At 47.4% G+C, this 18,501-nt stretch overlaps 1 protein-coding gene across 7 annotated transcripts in view; it reads right to left on the reverse strand.

The window, feature by feature from the left end:
- Positions 1-18,501, reverse strand: part of CELF2 (CUGBP Elav-like family member 2) — a 309,637-nt gene that overhangs the window by 74,234 nt on the left and 216,902 nt on the right. For 6 of the 7 annotated variants that reach the window (XM_089906516.1, XM_022580273.3, XM_030761776.2 and 3 more), the window contains 2 exons: positions 10,437-10,485; positions 2,108-2,242 (listed from right to left, as the gene is read on the reverse strand). In XM_089906516.1, coding sequence (XP_089762642.1) covers positions 2,108-2,242; positions 10,437-10,485 — 184 coding nt within the window. Of the gene's footprint in view, positions 1-2,107; positions 2,243-10,436; positions 10,486-18,501 lie in introns of those variants that run through there. The other variant, XM_089906517.1, reaches the window with a different exon arrangement.

Below are 18,501 nucleotides of genomic sequence, written 5' to 3' on the forward strand. Positions count from 1 at the left end.
AGAGAATCAGTTTGTAAATCAGCAGAGGGAAAACAGGAGTCCAGCGTTCCTACTTCATAGTCAAGGTCTCTGAAACACTATGCATGGCCTGGCTCTACAAAAACCTACCACGGCAGAAGCTAATCACGCCCCATCAGACAAGCAGGACAGATATTAAGACTGCTGCCATTTTCGAGTGTGGAAACTGAGGACAGAGACAGGAAAATGAATGGACCACGCCCATGACGCATGTCAGGAGAAGTTCTGGGACTGGGCCCCAGGGTCACTGACCTCTAAGGCACTATACATTTCCCTATGCCTATCGGTTCTTTCTCCAAGCCGTACACCTTGGCAAATGCAAAAGTGCAATGATGACACGCAAGTTGTGACTGAGAATAGTCACAGGGAGACAACAGTGGTTCTTATTACTAAACTGGCAGCAGAAGAGGGATCGCAAAAATATTCTTTTGTCTTTCTTGCCTACTTAATTCTTCCTCAGCCCCGCTGCTTTTTCCCGTGGTATTCGCTCTCCTGGTCTGTCTGCCTATCTGCCTCTCCTGGATCAGATGTGATGATAAGCTCTCCTGGTGCGTATCTCCAGGATGGCACAGAGGGACCCAGGACCGAAATCCTGGTATCCTTCTGCCTGCGAGGCTGGATGGGAACCAGAGGCGATGCGGGTGCCCAGGACAAGGAACTATTTTGGGTGACACTGGTAAAGGCACACGTGGTAAGTGACAGATTAGCTCGAGGCACTGGGTCTGCTGTTTAGGGGCCCCACTCAACATCATGTCTTGCTCAGCTTTTAGACTCCCATCTTTCAGCGAGTGTTACGTGTCATTTCCAGGCCTCCTCCTCCTCCTTTTTTTTTTTTTAAAACCACCTTCAGAAGAAAATACAGGGATCACAAGCTTGGAGTCATTCCTCCCCCTCCTAGTTTTCCCCGAGATCACCTCTGTTTCAGGGCTTTGGAGGTGGAGGTAGGTGGAAAACTTTTGCTCCCTGTGCCTTCGATTCTAGCAGTTGGCATCACGAAGCTTTATGTCTAAAAGTCAAAAGAACAAATGTTCTTCCTCCCAGGGCGCTGAGTTTACGTAAGACCAGGGAGATGAATGAAAACTAGTCCCTTGATACTTAAGGCTTAACCTTTTCTTTCAACATGGGGCGCGGGCAGTGCAGTCCCAGAACCAGAGATGGGGAATGTAAAGACATTTCTACATGGAAACCCCATTAATTGAATGAAATCCTCTCTGTGTTGCAAAAAGACGGATTTCTTACGAGAATGGAGAAATGTGTTTTCCATGTGCGTCTTCCCCTGGGCCTCCTGGGCTGACTCAGGAAACTAGTCAGATGGCTGGGAACACGGTGACAAGCCTTATAAGCGGTTTAAGGAGGGAGGCGTGTGGGTCCATCCAAGGGGGAGGTAAACGTGGACAGAAGAGAGTCATCTCCAGCTACCTTGCGTGGCTGCTCGCGGAAACACTGGTTTTCGTCCGCACTCGAAGCCCCAGCCTTTGCCTCTATCACGGTGACAAAGAAGAACCTACAATCTTCTCCTGGACGAAGTCACTTCTCTGTCACTTAATGGATCCCTGTGTTTAGGACTCCAGGAGCTTTGCTCTTTGCCATAAAACCCTAATGCCCTGAGACAGGCCTGGTTACCCTGAGTCTGTATCTGCACTATGCGGGGACAGGGGCCTTTCTTCTTGGTTTATTTCTCAGTCAAGAGGCCCACACGCTCAGCATTCTCCCAGGCACAGGCACAAAGCCAGAAGGCTAAGATGCGAGCAGCAAACATTCTCTCTCGCTCTCCGCATCTCTCCCTCATACCTCCCAAAGCTCCTTCAATGTGAGATTGAAGAGGGATGTGTAACGGCAGGGCAGCCTGTGGGCCTCCCGTCTGACAGCGATAACCTGGGCTAATATGCTGCCACTAGGACCTTCTTGACTTGAGAAATAAAAGGTGATCATCCCAGCTATGGTGAAAAGTTTGGGTTGGATAACTTCGTCCCGCAGGACGTATCTCAGGGTGACCTCTTGCTGCGTGTGGGAGCTATGTCTACCTTGACTGGGACACAGAGCTCCAATTAGCACTTAAGGGCAGAGACTCTGCAGAGAGCACACTCACCTCGACTCAGCCCGTCGGGTCCCCGGAGGATCCGGCATTCTTCTATCTGGCCAAATGGAGAGAACATCACCCGGATATCGTTCTCATTACATTTCTTCGAAACCATTCCTATGAACAATTTTCTGTCTTCCACGGCTAGGAGAGAGAAATAATGAATGAGCCAAGGCCACTTCACCTTCCTCCTCGTAATCAATGCGTCATCACCACCTCCGACTGGGTCCCGAGGCTAACTCTTCAGACACCCAGGCCACCTTCCTCCTCCACACGTGCCGTCTCTGCTCTCCCCACCCTTGCTCGGCATCTCGGCTCCTGTTCCAACACTGGGAGCTTGTTTATTAATAAAACAACTTCAAAGGACACGAAACACTGTTTTTAAGTCCTTTCCCCCCATTTGGAAGCAGTAATATGTTTACTAAAATGTTAAAGTTCTAAGTAACTGCTAAATGCTACTGTCCCATAGAGATATTTTGGGATACAGATTTTAATGTTTTTTTTTTTTTTGGGGGGGGGTAGATGTTCTTTTAACTTGAGTGACAGCGAAAGAGAAAGATCGGGAGAGGAAAAATAACAGAAGCAGATATAGTGGAAAATTGAGAAACAAAACTTTTAACAAAGGATTCAGTGGAAGAAAACATTCTCCTTCCCTGATTTCAAATAGCTTTGTCCCCACTGGTCCAGATGAGAACAGGAGACAGGAGAGACGTGAATTTCTCCAGAGAGCTGGTTAAGGGGCCTTCTGTCCATAGCACTGGCTACGCAGCCCTACCCAGGTCAGCACATGTGGTCTGCACCTTACAACTAAAGCTGAAGGCAACTGTGGCCAAGTCAGTGGGGCTGCGGTTATCTGAGAATCATGTCAGCGTGGCCCCAATCTCGGGGTGACACCCGTCACCAGAAAAAGAACAAGGAAGGAATAATGCTATTCTGCCCACTTGGAGGTAGGATTCTTGATGAACAGAAACGCCTTTTGGGCGTCAGGGCAACAACGTGCAAATTCTAACCTTGGAAGCTGTCAGTGGGTAAAGACTAGGGAAGGTTTACCTCTGATGACCGGGGAGATTTGTTTCCCTAAACTGACATGCTTGTGCTCAGGATAACTGGCCTACACTCAGCCTCAAAGGCACGATTATTATGGATTTCAAGACAGTGTTTGGAGCCGTTTGTAGGAGACAGAGCAAAAGATCGTCCTAGAAGCCCTCAGGGAGAAGTCTTGCTTATTTCCCATGTTTCATTTCAATCCATTTCTTAGAATTAAAATAAAAAAAAAAAAAGAAAGAAAGATAGCCGGCTACACCAGCACTTCAGAAAGTCCTAGCTTACGGGATCATTTTATATCTGTATTATAATCTTGTCATTGCTATTTAATTGGCTTTTATTTCTGTTTTTCTTACTCTTTTTTCTGGACAGTAAGTGTCTCATTATCATTTAACTGGCAAGAGTGTATTCTAGACTTGCCAGGGCCAGTTGCTTCGGGTACGTAAGTCAGAATCCCTGGTCTGTGTCTTCCAGGAGCCGGGACGGAAGATCTATAATGGAACAGAGACTCATTTACTCTGAAGCAGCTCCGTCCAGTAGAACTCGGGGAGAAGGGGAAAGTTTGGTCTGTGACGTCCACCCCAGTAGCGAAAACCATGTGTGGCCACTGGGCACTTGAAAGGTGGCTAGTGTGATCGAGAAAGTGAATTTTTCATGTGATGTAATTTTAACTAATTTAAAATTTAAAAGCTGCATGTGACTACTATATTGGACAAGGGTGGCGCTGAGGGGCTAAGAGCTCCTAGTTGTAGACTCCCAGGCCGGAAGTAACAGACGTGAAAGACGTTTTGTCTGACTGTAAAGAGATGCCAAGGCCCAGCAGGGGGAAGGATCTGGCCAAGGATCATTCTACAAGGAGGTGGCCCAACCTGCACCAGGTTCTGGTACCTTCTTCAGCGCAGGGTTCTGCTCACTCTTCTGTGTTTCTGACAAGTCCAGAGGAGGCAGATGAGGCTGGGAGGGTAGGGCAGTGCTGTGACTGGGAGACCCTGGTCCTCGTTCCAGTGCTGCCATGAAGGTGATGGGTGACCTTGGAGGACGAGCTGACCTCTGTGGACCTGAGTCTTGTCATCCACAGAATGAAGGTTTCAACTTGATTCTTTTTCCTCTTCTCTTTCCTTTCCCTCTCTCTCTCAAGTGGTGGAGAGAAGGCAGCCTGGTTACACGCTTTGGCTGAATGAAGCACTTGAACATGGACTTCAGCATCGCTTTCTACCCAGCCTCTCTCTCCACACTGGTGGCGGCTCCCAAGACAACGCAGAGAAACGAGGGCTCCAAAGGATACAGGTTGAAAACCACAATTACACAATCCTTGTGAACTACGAATCGGGTACCAGAGTTTGAGAAAGGCTTGATGTTAGATGTGGAATTGAAACCGGACTTTAAGAAGCACGGGCAGGGTCTGGATGGACTGGTAGTGTGCTGGGGGCATCATGTACTAACCGAACAAGGCGCACAGTCAGGAATGAATAAGGACTGTCTTTGTGGTGGACGGAGGAAGGCAGCCCGACTGAAGCACAACAGGGACCATTTTCTGCTTCATCTGCAGAGAGGGGCCTGATGCAGAAGGAAGGTCACAGGTGGTCCAGGGCCACCGCCTGTGTTGAGCTTCCTCAGGGAGAAAGGGGGTGTCACTGGCTCTGATGCTGAGGACTCTACTTGCTTTATGTAGACGAAGAGTTTTAAATTTAAGAAGTCCTTCTTTCTCCTGTCAGAGTAAGTGGACTACCGATGATCTACTAGGAACTGGTGAAAGCATAGTAAGTTGAGGGCTGTGTTGGCACTGGGGTCTAAGAATTAGAAGCATCAGATGCCCCAGAAGAGGTGCTTTCTTTCCAACGGGAGCCTTTGACCTCCAGTGCGATGCCAGACTCCTCAGCATGCGAGGACTCCAGTGGCCCTGAGGGCACGTGGCATTCCCTTGAAGCAGAAGGGGAACGGATGGGACTGGCAGAAACGGGGCTGGGGAGGGAGGGAAAACTTGCAGCTGTAGTTCTTGCCCCCCGCCCTGATCCCTTCCTGCCCTCATCTCTGGGACTCCTACCCCGAGGAAGCTATGGCTGATACCTTGACGAGTAGAAAAAAATTTCTGTTGTATTTTTTCTTATCCTGAAGAATCAGGTTTTCAAACAAAAGCAAAGGATAAAGTCCCAGTTGGTCCTTGGTTTCCCTGATAAACCGATAATGACGGTATTTAGCGAAGACAATTTTCGGGCTTTGAGCTTCAGGGTGCGGGATGCTATAGTCAACTAAATGCGCAGCTCCCGAGAAGCTCAAGTATGACTTTTTTCCTATGATGGATTTACGAAAAATGGAAACCATTTACGAAGCAATCCTGACTTCTTAGGCACAATGAAGGGGTAAACTCAGGCAGGGAAATGAAAGATAACTGTCACTTTTTTCAGTAACAAGTATTAGCTAAAAAGAAAAGGAAATCTGCACCCTCCATATGCTACTGAAAGTGCTAACTTCCTTTCCTGTGTGTGTGTCGGCACGTGTGTGCATGTATAAAGGAACCTGGATGTTGGCAACCTTCTGCAAGCCAAAGTAGCTCTGTGGTTTTCACAGTTGGGCCTTGTTTGCTTTACTGGCAAAATGGGAATAGCTACAAAGATCCAGCTTTCCTCTCAGTGAGTTTTCCCGCTCTTCCAGTGAAAATCTTTATTCCTAGGATCCCCATTCTAAGGATCGCTAAACAGCTTTGTCAACATTTTAAACAAAATTATCTTGAAATCACTTAACTTTTTCATCAATGTTTGATGAATTTCCTGGTGGGCTTTTCCTAAGTATTCATGGGCAGTTAAGTATCTCACCAGTTTTTTCAATCCACAAGAATGCCAATTGCTTAGATAAACCTAACATGTTCACAGTATTCTGCTAAGTGCTTTAGGGGAACTAAAAAAAAAAAAAGAAAAGAAAAGATAAGGTGTTTGCCCTCTAAAGAAAAAGTCTGTTTTCCTTTAGGATAACCAATGAATGAATGAGGGGAAATACTTCATATACCACGTGCTGCACAGGTGGGGTTGCTGCCGTCAATAACAGTAGCAGAACTGAAAGTGGATTCATACCAGTGACCACTGCCAGCTCCCCTTCCGTGGTATAAATGAGAAGGGGTTAATATTAAATACAAGTGGGGACTTTTTTAAGTTCAGGGACTAGAAACTTCATTTTTTAAAACCCCCCTAATTGTAAGTCTGTGCTAACACACCGGTGTACAATCTGTCAAAGTCACACCTGGATTCGGGGCGGCCTGAATTAATTAACAACTTTTCAATGTGTTAGTGCTAACATATGGCATTTAATTACGGCCTCCGAATCCACGGGTCTCTCTACTTTGAATTTCAAAATGATTTCTTCATCTTCTAGTACATCAGCAAGGGACTGCACCCTGGATTCCTATCTCTACAGGCCTCGCCCTCCCCAGGATGACAACGTCGGGTCATCCTGACTCTTGTGATCTCGGAACTTGATGCACAGCCACGGGGGGTTTCAGATGCCTTGAGGAAAGAGATTGGCGGGGAGGGGGGGGGGCGTTTAAATGGCATTTCTGGATTCGAGGCTCTAAGGACCCTGACAAGCTGTGAGGTTGGAGGTTAAAGCTCTGATACTCTGCCTACAGAGTCAAAAATAATCCTTCAAGTCAGAAGTGTGACCTCACAGTGAACACTGGCTCCAGCTCCCGAGACTCCAAAAACAGAACCAAAGGCAACCGCCACGACTTCCTTGTCACCCACTGCTGGACCGACTTCAGATCCAGCAACTGCGTTTCGCTTTCGATCTCGCACGGCTGGTTGCTTTTTCTGCACAGTGATGGAAGGTTAAAAGCAGGAAAACAGGCCCTCAAATGGGAGAGAGAATGATAAAGAGTGACTACGTGTGTGTGAGTGTGGCTGGTCCCTGAAGTAATCCAGGCCTCCTCCAATGCCCTTCCTGTACCATCCACTCAACTAGGTGTCAGGGAAAAATCACCAAAAAAGGTGGGTGCTGTTGAAATCTGGGTATATACTCAGTGTGTTCTTCTCAAAGTCCCTGACATCGTATTGCCAATCCAGAGGAGGATCCGTTGTTTGGATACCTGGCGCAGAAGAAGCATAAGAAATGGAAGATGCTCGGAGCTTACATAAATGCGCTAGAGACTGCAGCTGAAATCAGAGCCATTGGAAGGGCAGGTTCTAGGAAGCCATGGAGATTTCAGAAGCCCGTTCGGTAAGAGAGTAAAGTGCAGGGCAGATACAGCAGACTAACATTTCTGGGCTTTGTCAGAATCCCTGCATGGACAAAAGCTTAAAAGAGTGATTGCTTTTCCGGAATTCGTTTGTCCATCACTAATGAATCTGTGATGAGCCTTGCTCAGCAAATACGAAGTTCGGGAAATCTGAACACAATGATAATGAAGAGAGTAACTGTTTCACTGTGATGAGCCCTTTGTGTCATCCATAAATGTCAGCAAACTCAAAAAAAAAGTGCAATTAGAGCTCGTTATACTTCTTTCACAACCACAGGAGCTATTTCGAGCATCTGAGCCAAAGAAATCTTGGTGCTCTCTGAGCTGCAGAAACTATGCTTACCTGTTAAAAATGTCATGTGGAATCAGAAAAGGCTTGCAGCTTTTATCCCTGGCTTTGGGAAATGATACCTTTCTCCTGATTCTTCCAAGGACAACCCTGAAGTCTGCTCATGGCTATGCAAGGTGGGGGTCCCTCTGAGCCTCCGTGAAGAAGAGCTCTTTCAAAGCAGCTTTTGGTCCATTTACACTGTTTGACTTTTTCTTTTTACTGGAAAGTCAGAAAATGAAGGTAGATCTGCAAGCAAAGGGACAACTGGCCCAGCAAGAAGGTTTGGGTGTTTTCCTTCAGGTGCACAGATCTAAGCTTTGGCAGGAAGAGCCCAAGGCTGGAAGGGCTGGCCTCTGCTCTCAGGATGCAGCAAAACAACTACCTCAACTGGCTGGAGCTAGGCCACCAATGTAGCAGACTGCACGCACGCTACGTGCCAGGTGTTACGCCAAGCTCTGTGGGTGTTAACTGCATGATGACTCTGTAAGGCGGGCCTTACAGGAAGAGCACAGACTAGGCTTCCGGAGCCCCTCTTACAGCGGGAGAGACGGAGGCTGCGTGAGGTTAGTAAAGAACTTGCTCAAGGTCACAGCCAATAAGTGCAGGGTCCGGGTCAAGTCCGGGCTCCTCAAAAGAGATTTCACCTGCTACCCTGGGGCACTTCCTGAAAAATGGCATTTTTAGGTATTTGCTCATCTTAGTAGAACGGAGCCCAATCATGCTTGGATTTTGAGATCGTGCAACATGGGGTGTGCCCACGGCAGTTTGATTCTGTTGCTGTGGTTTTAGGTCCAAAGCAAACACTACCCTCAGTGTCCACAGGAGACAGAGGACAGCAAGGGCAGCTGACCATTCTGAGCCCTCCCGGCAGCTACCCTGTGGACAGTCAGGGTTCGCACCTGCACAGGAGAAAATGCAGAAGAAGAAACCCTTTCTCGGTTCAACTCTTTGGGTATTTTAAGTCAGACATTTCCAACTTGGTTCTCTCTTCTGTCACGTTTTTATCACTATGGCCTAAGGTTCAGACGAACCCCCTCCTGCAGACTTTGATCCCATGGCCCGTGTCCTGACACGGTTTGGAGAATTATGGGGCCAAAGGACAGAGGGCATCTCCTGGTGGCTGGATGTGCCAGGATGACCTTCACTGATGGAATTCATCCCACAAATTCTAGATCCATCCCGCCTCTCTCCCAGGAGGAAGAGAACAGATTGTAACACACACTCCTGGAACAAATCGGCACGAGGAGATGGCCTTCTGCCTGGGCAGACACACTCGGCGAAGGCCCCTAAAGGCCAGGGAACACTGACCAACATCTTATAGAAGTGCTCGAACATTTACAAGGCACTGTCACAAACATCTTCTACGAGTCTTAAAAAAAAGCTCATCGATGAGAGGCAATTAGCATTATTCCCATTCTATGAACGAGGAGATTAAAGTCTGGTCTTCAAGTGATTATTAGAAACTGAAACCAGTGACAACGAATGTGAGTTCCAGCAGGTAAGGGACAGTGTCTTTTGTGTCCTTTTCTTCTTTTAAAAATTCACGGCTGCAGTCCCAGCCTCTGGCAACATGCCTGGCACATAGTAAGTAATCGATGAATAACTGTCAAGTCAAGGAGTGAGGCGACTGGACCAAGATCCCACAACGAAGCAGGGGTGGATTTTAGACCCTCTGACATTCAACGCCACGCCTGTGATAAAGTACTGTAGGAAAAAGGGAGTTAGACTTGCAGAGAAGTGTGTGGCTGGTGAGGAGACGGTGGGGAAAGCACCAACATCTATTCTCCGACAGACACCACCGTACGATGCGGAATTTCTTTCGAAACTGTCTAGTGTATGGGGCCGGAAAATGGGCTGCACTACAATTAGCAAAAGAAAATACCTCGTGGAGAGACGCGGAGCCCCGTCATAATTTACACTGGCAGACAATGCAGATCTCTAAGTGTACGGCTTCTGCTCCATGACTAATTAATGAGGTGCAGAGCTGCCCGGAGGAAGGCGGCCATGCTGACCATGTCAGTCTTGTGGGGCAGGAGAGGGCTGAGGTCTAGGAAGGTAGACGATCCTTTAACATACAATGCAGCCAGTCCAAAGAACAAAACAGGGACAGAAGGTTTGCAGAAGTGGGAGCAAAAACTTCAGAGAGAAATGGGGTTAGCAACCCTCCGGTGTCTTGGAGAGGCAAGTCTCAATTATTTCACCGACCTCATCAAATGCATATTTTTGTTTTGTTTTGTTTTTGCACCGACTGTATGTTTATTTAATCAGCCGACGGAATTCTCAGTGAATGTGGATGCAAATGCATGGATACAACCTAGAGAAAAGTGCAGTGAGACAGTCGCAAAGCCAGAGGACCAAAGGGAGGGGGTGGGAAAAAGACAGCCTCATTCTTGGTGGGCGATGCCCTTCTCACTCACCTTCTCTGCATAGTATAAGGTCACCCCTCCCCATCAGGTGCCCAAGCTGCTGTCAGAGGAGGTGAACAACAGCCACAGGGTGGCCACACAGAGCAAGCCCCAAACAGGGACACAGAAAGCCGTTCCTTGTAGCATCTTCACAGGTCTTTACCCCAAAGATACAGGAGGCAGGAGGGCGAGGTACCCACCGCGATGGAGGTTTCCCGGAGCACATCTCTCTGCCTTCCCCAGAGAAACAGCACCGGGGCCAGCTCTCCCCGCCCCCCACCTCACGTCTTCACTTAAAGGAACAGACGGGAAAGGAAGACAGTCACCACCTACCGTTTGATTTTTCGCTATCTGCAGGTTTCATCTGAATGGGGTGATGCATCTAAAAACAGAAAAGTGAGAAAGTAAAGGCAGATCGAACAAACAGTCTCAGAAACCCCACGCCACTCAACACGACTACTGATATTGTTATAAGGGCACGTAAATAATAACGAGACCTCTCACAGTTAAAATGAGCCACCTTAAAATGCAAGCATGTGTTTGATGTTCAGCAAACAGGATGCTTTTAAGTCCCGGGGCGCTGTGACATGGTATCTTAACACGTGGGCTTTGCAGTCAGGCTCAAGTTCAAAACCTGGTCCTGCCATTCAATATGGTTTCTGCCTGGATCTTACAGGTAATTCTGGTTCTGCCATTCATTACAACTACGTGACCTCGGGCAAGCGTCTTAACTTCTCTGAGCTTCAGTCTTCTCATCTGCGAGATGGAGGTGACCCCCGCATAGTAGGGCCACGAGAATCACCTGAGAAAATGCATGTGACGTGCTTAATGAATGAGGCATAGAAAAAAAAAAGTTATTGTTATTTTGTATTATTACAAATTTAAACACAGATGATCTGTTTTTCTTCCGGCCATTCTATGTCTGCTGCATGGCTGTTTCTTAGAGTTCTGAGTAATCTGAAGGTCGACCAGTTGATTGATTGAGGCGCCATTATCCCATTTTTATTAAACACGAGGTGTGAAACAGGAAATGCAGAGGCACCGAAAGAATGGAAGGAAGGAGAGAGGGAGGGAGGAGGAAAAGCGGGAGTGAGGGGCTTACGATCACATTCGGTACATACGTAGGAGGAGGAAGCGCCTGAGACAAAGGGGAACCAAGATCCTGCATCGTGGCAGAACAAGATGCTCTACGGTTCTTTAAACGATGCCAATCACATCATTGTGGTGTGATCTGAAGATCTGCAGAGCACAGAAAGCTGCCACCATTTCCAATTAAAATAAATTCCTCAAATGACTTTCATGGGTTCTCTTGCTTCATATTTCATCCTACCCCAAGGAACGTCGCAGCCACAGGGTAGATGGAATCAGTGGCTGTGCAAATGCTTTTATTATAATGGGCCCTATTCTCTCTGAACCTTTAATTTCCCCAGTGGACTTCCCTTACTTGCCAGCCACAGCTCTGGGCTTTATCTAATTGAAATGAAAGGGGATTGGTACTGGGCTCTGGCACTGAAATGATGGGAAATGATTATCAGGCGGTCGAGACCACGTGCACCTAATGCCTGCCAGGGTCTTCAAAACACAAGAGGAAGAGGTAAGAGGGAGCAGTATCCGGGGACAAGAGGCTAAATAATTCAGAGCTGCTTCGTTTATTCTCAAAGGCAAGATGCTCTCACGCACAGAACACAGGCCTGGAGTTGTGGGGTCTACTTGTATTCTCACTTCACTCATTAACATGCTCAATTTGTAGAGAAGAGACTAACATGAGAATGGAATGCTTAGGAGTCAGTAAGTCGACCTGCCTTTTAAGAAAAGGTGCTTTGGGAGCCCAGGGGAGCAGATACCTCATTCTGCCTGGTGAGGGAGGTGGGGGGATTTTGGCAAAGGGCCCATCTGCTTCGAGTCCTAAAGGCTGGTTGGACTTGCCAGCAGAGGAAGGGGGTGGCCCTTGAAACGAATGGACAACCCCACACAAGGACACCGTGGTGAGAAAGCCCTCAGTCCTCCTGGAGGGAGTCCACAGTGTGAGGGCGGAAGGCACGAGAAGGGGCTGCCAGGGCAGCCGGCATCCAGGCCTTAGAGGATCCCACGTGCTAAGGAGCTGAAATTTCCTCTAAAAGTCAACGATCAGGCATAGAATATTTAAGGAGCAAGGCAACGAGATCCCATCTGCGTCCTTGAAAAGTCATTTTTGGCTGCAGTGTGGAGGATGGATGGTAGAAGAGAGACACAGGAGGCAGGGAGAACAGTTAAGAGGCTACTGCAACAGCCCACGTACAGCAGGGAAGGTCTAAACCTCAGAGGTAACTGGCTGGTTGTAGGGATGAGGGGGCAGCGGGACCCCAGGCCTGGACAACTAAACGTGTAGTGGGATCACTGCCTATTCATTTCACTTTTGTGTCCTATACATAACGTTGTGTCCTGTATATAACTGCCTAAATCGGGAAAACACGAGAGAGCAGTTCGGGGAGGGGGTGTAGAGACTGATGGGCACAGGTCAGGACACGCTGCGTTTGGGGTGAAGTTGGAAATGTGGGTTTCGAGCTGTTGGGACAGCTCTGGGAGGTGGTGGAAGCCCCGGGCGTGGCTGAAACTGTCCAGAGAGGGAAATGAGGAGTGAAGAGAGACAAGAGCCAGGGGCAGAACTGTGGAGAACAGCCAGGAAGGGGAGTCTAAGGGGGACAGAGCAAAGGGCCATCCAGAGAGGCAGGAGCAGAAGAGCTGGCCCCACCGGAGCCACGCAGGGAGTTTCAAGAACAAGGCGATGGTCAGAGCAAGTGCTCTTAGACGCTACGATGAAAACGCCCCAGTATCCTTCCGGGTTTGGCAATACAAATTTTTTCTTTTAAGGGAATTTATCAAAACAGTTTCTGTTGGGTGGTAGGGGCCAAAATGCCAGCTTGTGGGCAGTGGGAGAGTAACAGGAAAGGGAACAGTTGATGTGAGAAATGCAGACAACTATTTCAAGAAGATTAGCTCTAAGTGGGGAAGACAGGAGGCTTGGTGGAGGATGGGGGAGGAGGATGGGGCCGGGGTCTCTCCTTTCCAGATAGGAAAGACTTGTAACAGGTCAATGAGCTGAAAAGACTCCAATGAGATTCACAGGTTCAAGGGACAGGAGACAAGAGATAAGTGTACCAACGTTATGTACAGGACACAAAAATGAAGTGAAGGACTCTTGCCCTTGGGAAGATGCCGACCCAACATGGTCGTTGATAGGCACATATATAAAGGGGAAAAGATGGTGACCAGCATCAGAAAAGCAGCACAGAGAGAGTGCCGTGAGCATTCAGATCCAGCTGTGACGCGCACGGAGGTCTGGAGGAGGAAATCTGGGAGCAGTAAGGACAGAATCATTGGACTCTAAAGCTGCAAAGGGCCCTGGGAATCATTTCATCCAATGCTCTCAATGTACAGGTCTGAAGGGAATAAGTGACTTCAGTAAGGACACACAGATGGTTAATGACAGAGTTGGGATCAGAAATCTAAGCTCCCTACTCTTAATCCAGTGCCGATTCCTCCAAACCACATTGCTTCCCCCCAAAGTGCCCAACACGGGATTCGGACTTAGGAGCCTGTGATGAAGAACCGCAGGCTGCACACACTGCAGGCACCAGACACTCAGTTGAAGGCGCCAGCAATACCCCCTTGGGTGAAAGTGATCTTCCTCTGCCCTCGCATCACGCTTTATCTCTGGAGCTTTAAGACGGGTATTACACGGAGACTTGACTCTGGGTTCTCCTGCTGCTGCTGAGAGAATTAGCTTTGATTCTGACCTAAGACTATCCAGGCTCAGGAATGTAGCAGTGGTAGCTACAGCCACTGCAGACTTGAACTTGGTTTCGGTCTTTCTGGGGCTCTGAAGGGGAAGAAAGTCAACCTCACAGAGATCTGGATTGGCAGACCAAGGTGAATTCTGAATGGGTGGTCACCCTACTCCAGCGATGTTCTGAAGACAATTTAGACAACATATGTAAAGCGCCGTGACCTTCTTGGAGAGAGGTATTCAATCAGGACTGTATTAAGAATGGCTCATTACCACGAACAGTTCATCTGAGTTACAAATTCCTGATCAGACACAGGACGTAAATGTCAAGGAAGACAAGAAAAAACACATGGTTTGGAGGAGTCGTTCTCATGTGTGTCACTTCCTCAAAGTCTCATGATTCCAAGGACTTCGGGAGATTTGTTGAGCAGAGTAGGGAAGTTATTGTAAAGAAAGGGGTATTCTAGTTTAAACGTTCAAATTACAATACAGGGATTCTTTCCCTGTAACAGGAAATGATGTCAAAGATTTGACCCAGTAGGATGCTAAGACCACTCACGCATTCGCTTATTTCTGCTTTGACCAGATGATCTGTTACATGGTGGGAATGATGGGTGAAAAAGAGTTCTGGTCATGGTGGAGTATGTAACGTAAGGATGAGACAGACAGACCAGCCGTTTCCCACATGCAGTGTGGGAACTCAGAAGAGACATACCCCACACAGTCAAAGGAACGGCAAGAAGGCATCTCAGCTGAAACCATGGTCAAGTTAGATCTTGAAGGGCGCTAACCAGGACTTGAGTTAAGGGCATTTCAGGGAAGGAACAACAAATTTGAAGGAACAGAGTAAGAGAAACTAAGTCATGTTTGTTCCTGAAGAATGATGATGGGACATTCTAACCAATAGAGGAAGCAATCGATGTCGCCAGAGATCATTCACCAAACACAACGTAAATGAAGCATGACAAGACCAACAGTGAGGGATACATTCCCGGATCGGAGAAGTTCAAGTACAGGGAAAACAATGCACTTCTCAGCCCTGAATCAGAACTGCCCTGGACTGGCAGCCGGAGGCTCATGGCCTTCCTCAGGGACTGAAGGTGACCCCCATGGTGTCAAGAACTGAAGCCTGACAACAGTGCTTCTGTCATGACGGGGAACTGGCGCCTCCAATACCAGAGCTGGAGGGGCCGGAGGTCAGAGGTCTGCACCGTGCTCTGCACTGGATGGGGGGGGGGGGGGCGGGCGGGCAATGGCAGCAACAGGAGGAAGGGCCCGAGAACCTGGCCGTCACCCTTCCAATCTCCTAACGTCCCACCAGATGCAAGGGACCCTCAGAGTTGAGGGTTGGGGCTGGATCCCTCCTCCTTCTGTCTATGGCGAGTGAGCACATCCTCTTCAAGAATTCTCCCAAGGAGTCTCCTAAGAGGCATGTTATTTTTTAAATTAATTTTTATTGGAGTATAGTTGATATACAGTGTTGTGTTAGTTTCAAGTGTACAGCAAAGTGAATCAGTTATACATATACATATATCCACTCTTTTTCAGATTATTTTCCCATATAGGTCATTACAGAGTACTGAGTAGAGTTCCCTATACAGTAGGTCCTTATTAGTGATCTATTTTATATATAGTAAGTGTATATATGTCAATCCCAATCTCCCAATTTATCCCTCCCCCCGCTTTCCCCCTTGGTAACCATAAGTTTGTTTTCTACATCTATAACTGTTTTGTAGGTAAGTTAATTTGTACTTTTTTTTTTAGATTCCACATATAAGTGATATTACATGATATTTGTCTTTCTCTGACTTACTTCACTCAGTATGACAATCTCTAGGTCCATCCATGTCACTGCAAATGGCAGTATTTCATTCTTTTTTATGGCTGAGTAATATTCCGTTGTATATATGTTAAGAGGCATGTTAATTATACTGAGGCTGCATTATTAATGCAGTTAATTATACTGATACTGTTTAACTCCAGTCATCACCAATGGATGAGCTAACCACCTTTAACGTGAGACTCCATCATCACACTGGATCAGCTGGGTCTGAAAAAAGCTTCACTGGTCTGTATTGTCATGATTTGTCTACTTGGTCAGAGAAGTCTAGGCATTTTATAACCTCCAGCCTGTGACACTGACAGGGTAGCTTCCCTGAGGGCTGGAGAAACAGCAGCAGTGAGTCTAAGACTTGAGTTCAACTCAGCTGCCCTTGGAGCGAACTTCGACCACAACAGGGCTCTGGTTGTCTTACACCAGGCTCCCCTATGGCAGAGAGCCTGTCCCAGGGAGGCAAAATCAAGTGTTTTGGAAACAGATCCTGGTTCCTGGCAGTGCATTTGACTTAACAGAGTTCATCAAGTTTACGTTTCAATGAAGAAAGCCTTCCGAACCCATTTCCTTGAAGATCTCTTTGTACGTGAATTTCTTTTGCATTTTATTACAGAACAATGACATCTTGCCTCATGTTCAACAGTAGGGTACTGGGTAACTTGTTGGTTTCTATTTAGCCCTACTTATTTAAAGGCAAGTGAAATCTATAAAATAGATAAACAACAAGGATTTACTGTATAGCACAGGGAACTATAGTCAATATTTTGCAAATTATAATGGAAAAGAATAAAAAAGGAATATAAATACGTACATATATATGTATAACCAAATCACTTTGCTATACACCTGAAACTAACGTAATATCAACTATACTTCAATTAAACAAACAAAAAGCAAAGGAAATCTAATGAAAGGGGGAATTGCAAGAGCTCCCTCCCTCCCTCTGCGGCGGGTACTGGAGTCAAGTAGCTTCCGGAGAAATCGCTGGTTTACTTCCCCTTACATCTGTATTCAGTTTCGATCACATGCTTAGGGCACTGTGACTACAGTCCACTGAGCTGCCGTTTCTCGGGGGTCTGATTAGGGTCTCACCATATGCAGGCCACTCCTCTCTGGCTTGGGCTGGTTTTCATCCCACATCTCCTCTCTTGTGGGAAGCTGTGAGTGTCGGAGGGTGCCAGCCTCCAGCACCAAGCCTCACCCTTTATCCTGCCTCCTAATGATGAGTGAGTGGCCTCTGGCTCACTTTCTGCTTCTCCGCCACATACACATGGGGTCCCAGAATTGAGTTCCCTTATTGTTGATAGGACCCGCTGCTTCTCACTCCTGAACGCGTTTACCTTGGATGCGTGACCCGGGGGCCCAGCTGTGGCTCAAGGAAATGAAGGTGAGGACACAGCTGTGGGGCAAAGGCATCCCCCAAAGCACGTGGAGGGAGCTGCAGAGGCCCCGTTACGAGTCCCATCACATCCCAGAGACAGAGACGCTGCTGGGCCACAAGCACCAGCATCCACGAATCAGGTTCTCTGGAGTCGCACAGTCTACCAAGTCAGCGAGATTTCTCCAGATCTCTCTGCCTTAATCCTGTGATGGCTACGGGGGCGATTCTGAGTTGAAATAGCCAGTGTTAAGTTAAGCCAGGTGGAGGCCGGAAGATAGAAGGCCCGGGTGAAGGTGAGTTGGCCGGTTTCTCACACACAGGAGAACGCATGTTGAAACGTGTTTAACTCCAGCCACCACTGATGGATGAGTTAACCACCTTTTTAACATGAGACTCAATAAAACAAGCCACTTTTAACCTGAAATGGGTTTTACAGCGTCACTGTTACGCATATCATTATTAAACCCATCCTGACACCTAGAACGAGCAGCCGTGATGGCACATGCTCTAAGCTTACTGCCCATAAAATATTTAAAGGGAGAAACAGAGGGGGAGGGAAGAAGTGGATGCACGGAAGAGCCACCCGCCAACCAAATGAGAAAATGAACGGACTCCAGCCAGGAGAGACGAACTGGGATTTTCCTGTTGCTCCCTGACAATGCAGATGTGACTCAGGCAGAAGACACTTGGTATCTTGTTGGAGAGTGGACTGTGAGATACCAGAGGCACCCATGCTTCCTGAATTTTTCTCAAAAAAGTTTTGTAAATGGGCACAAATAAGTTTCAAAAGAACTGCCACCAACTGGACGCATGCCATCCCCCAAAAGGAAAGTGTGTGTCTTGTCAAGGGATCTTCTATGACCATAAGGTACTCCCAGAGCTACAGAGGCTCCCCTACCTCTCTAGGTAGGAAATTCTGCCATTTCCGTCACTGTCTTTTATGCTCTGCGTAAAGGAGACTGGGAAGAAACAGAGGGAGTTTTAGGAATGTTGACTTATCATATTGAATAAGGACTTTTGAATTTCTCTGACTTTGAAAATGGTGACATCGCTAAACTTGCAAAAGCATCTTTAATAGAGTGACGCCTCTGAACGAATAGAGATGACAAAAGTCATGTGTTGGATGGGTCTAAACCAGCTTTTATCATCAGGACGAAGCTCGTTTTGGAGCTCACTGCCACACTTGTTAAGTGAAGTGGAGAATTTAGGCAATTTTGGTGAAAACTGAGGAAATCTTCCCTGTGCTCTCAATTTTCCTGTGCTAATAACTAAGCACTGCTGTAGGCTCTTTATGTATGCTAACTAATTTCATTCTCACAACAGCCCTGAGATAGATGTGAATGAGGAACTTAAGGGGTGGGGGAAGGTGGGGGGAGAGGGAAAGGAGGAGGGAGACAGAGAGAGATTAAAGAACTTG

This window comes from Delphinapterus leucas, chromosome 2, assembly GCF_059928025.1.
Source record: "Delphinapterus leucas isolate spDelLeu-1000000601 "Yukka" chromosome 2, BTC_Dleu_Yukka2, whole genome shotgun sequence".
Classification (NCBI taxonomy): Eukaryota; Metazoa; Chordata; class Mammalia; order Artiodactyla; family Monodontidae; genus Delphinapterus; species Delphinapterus leucas.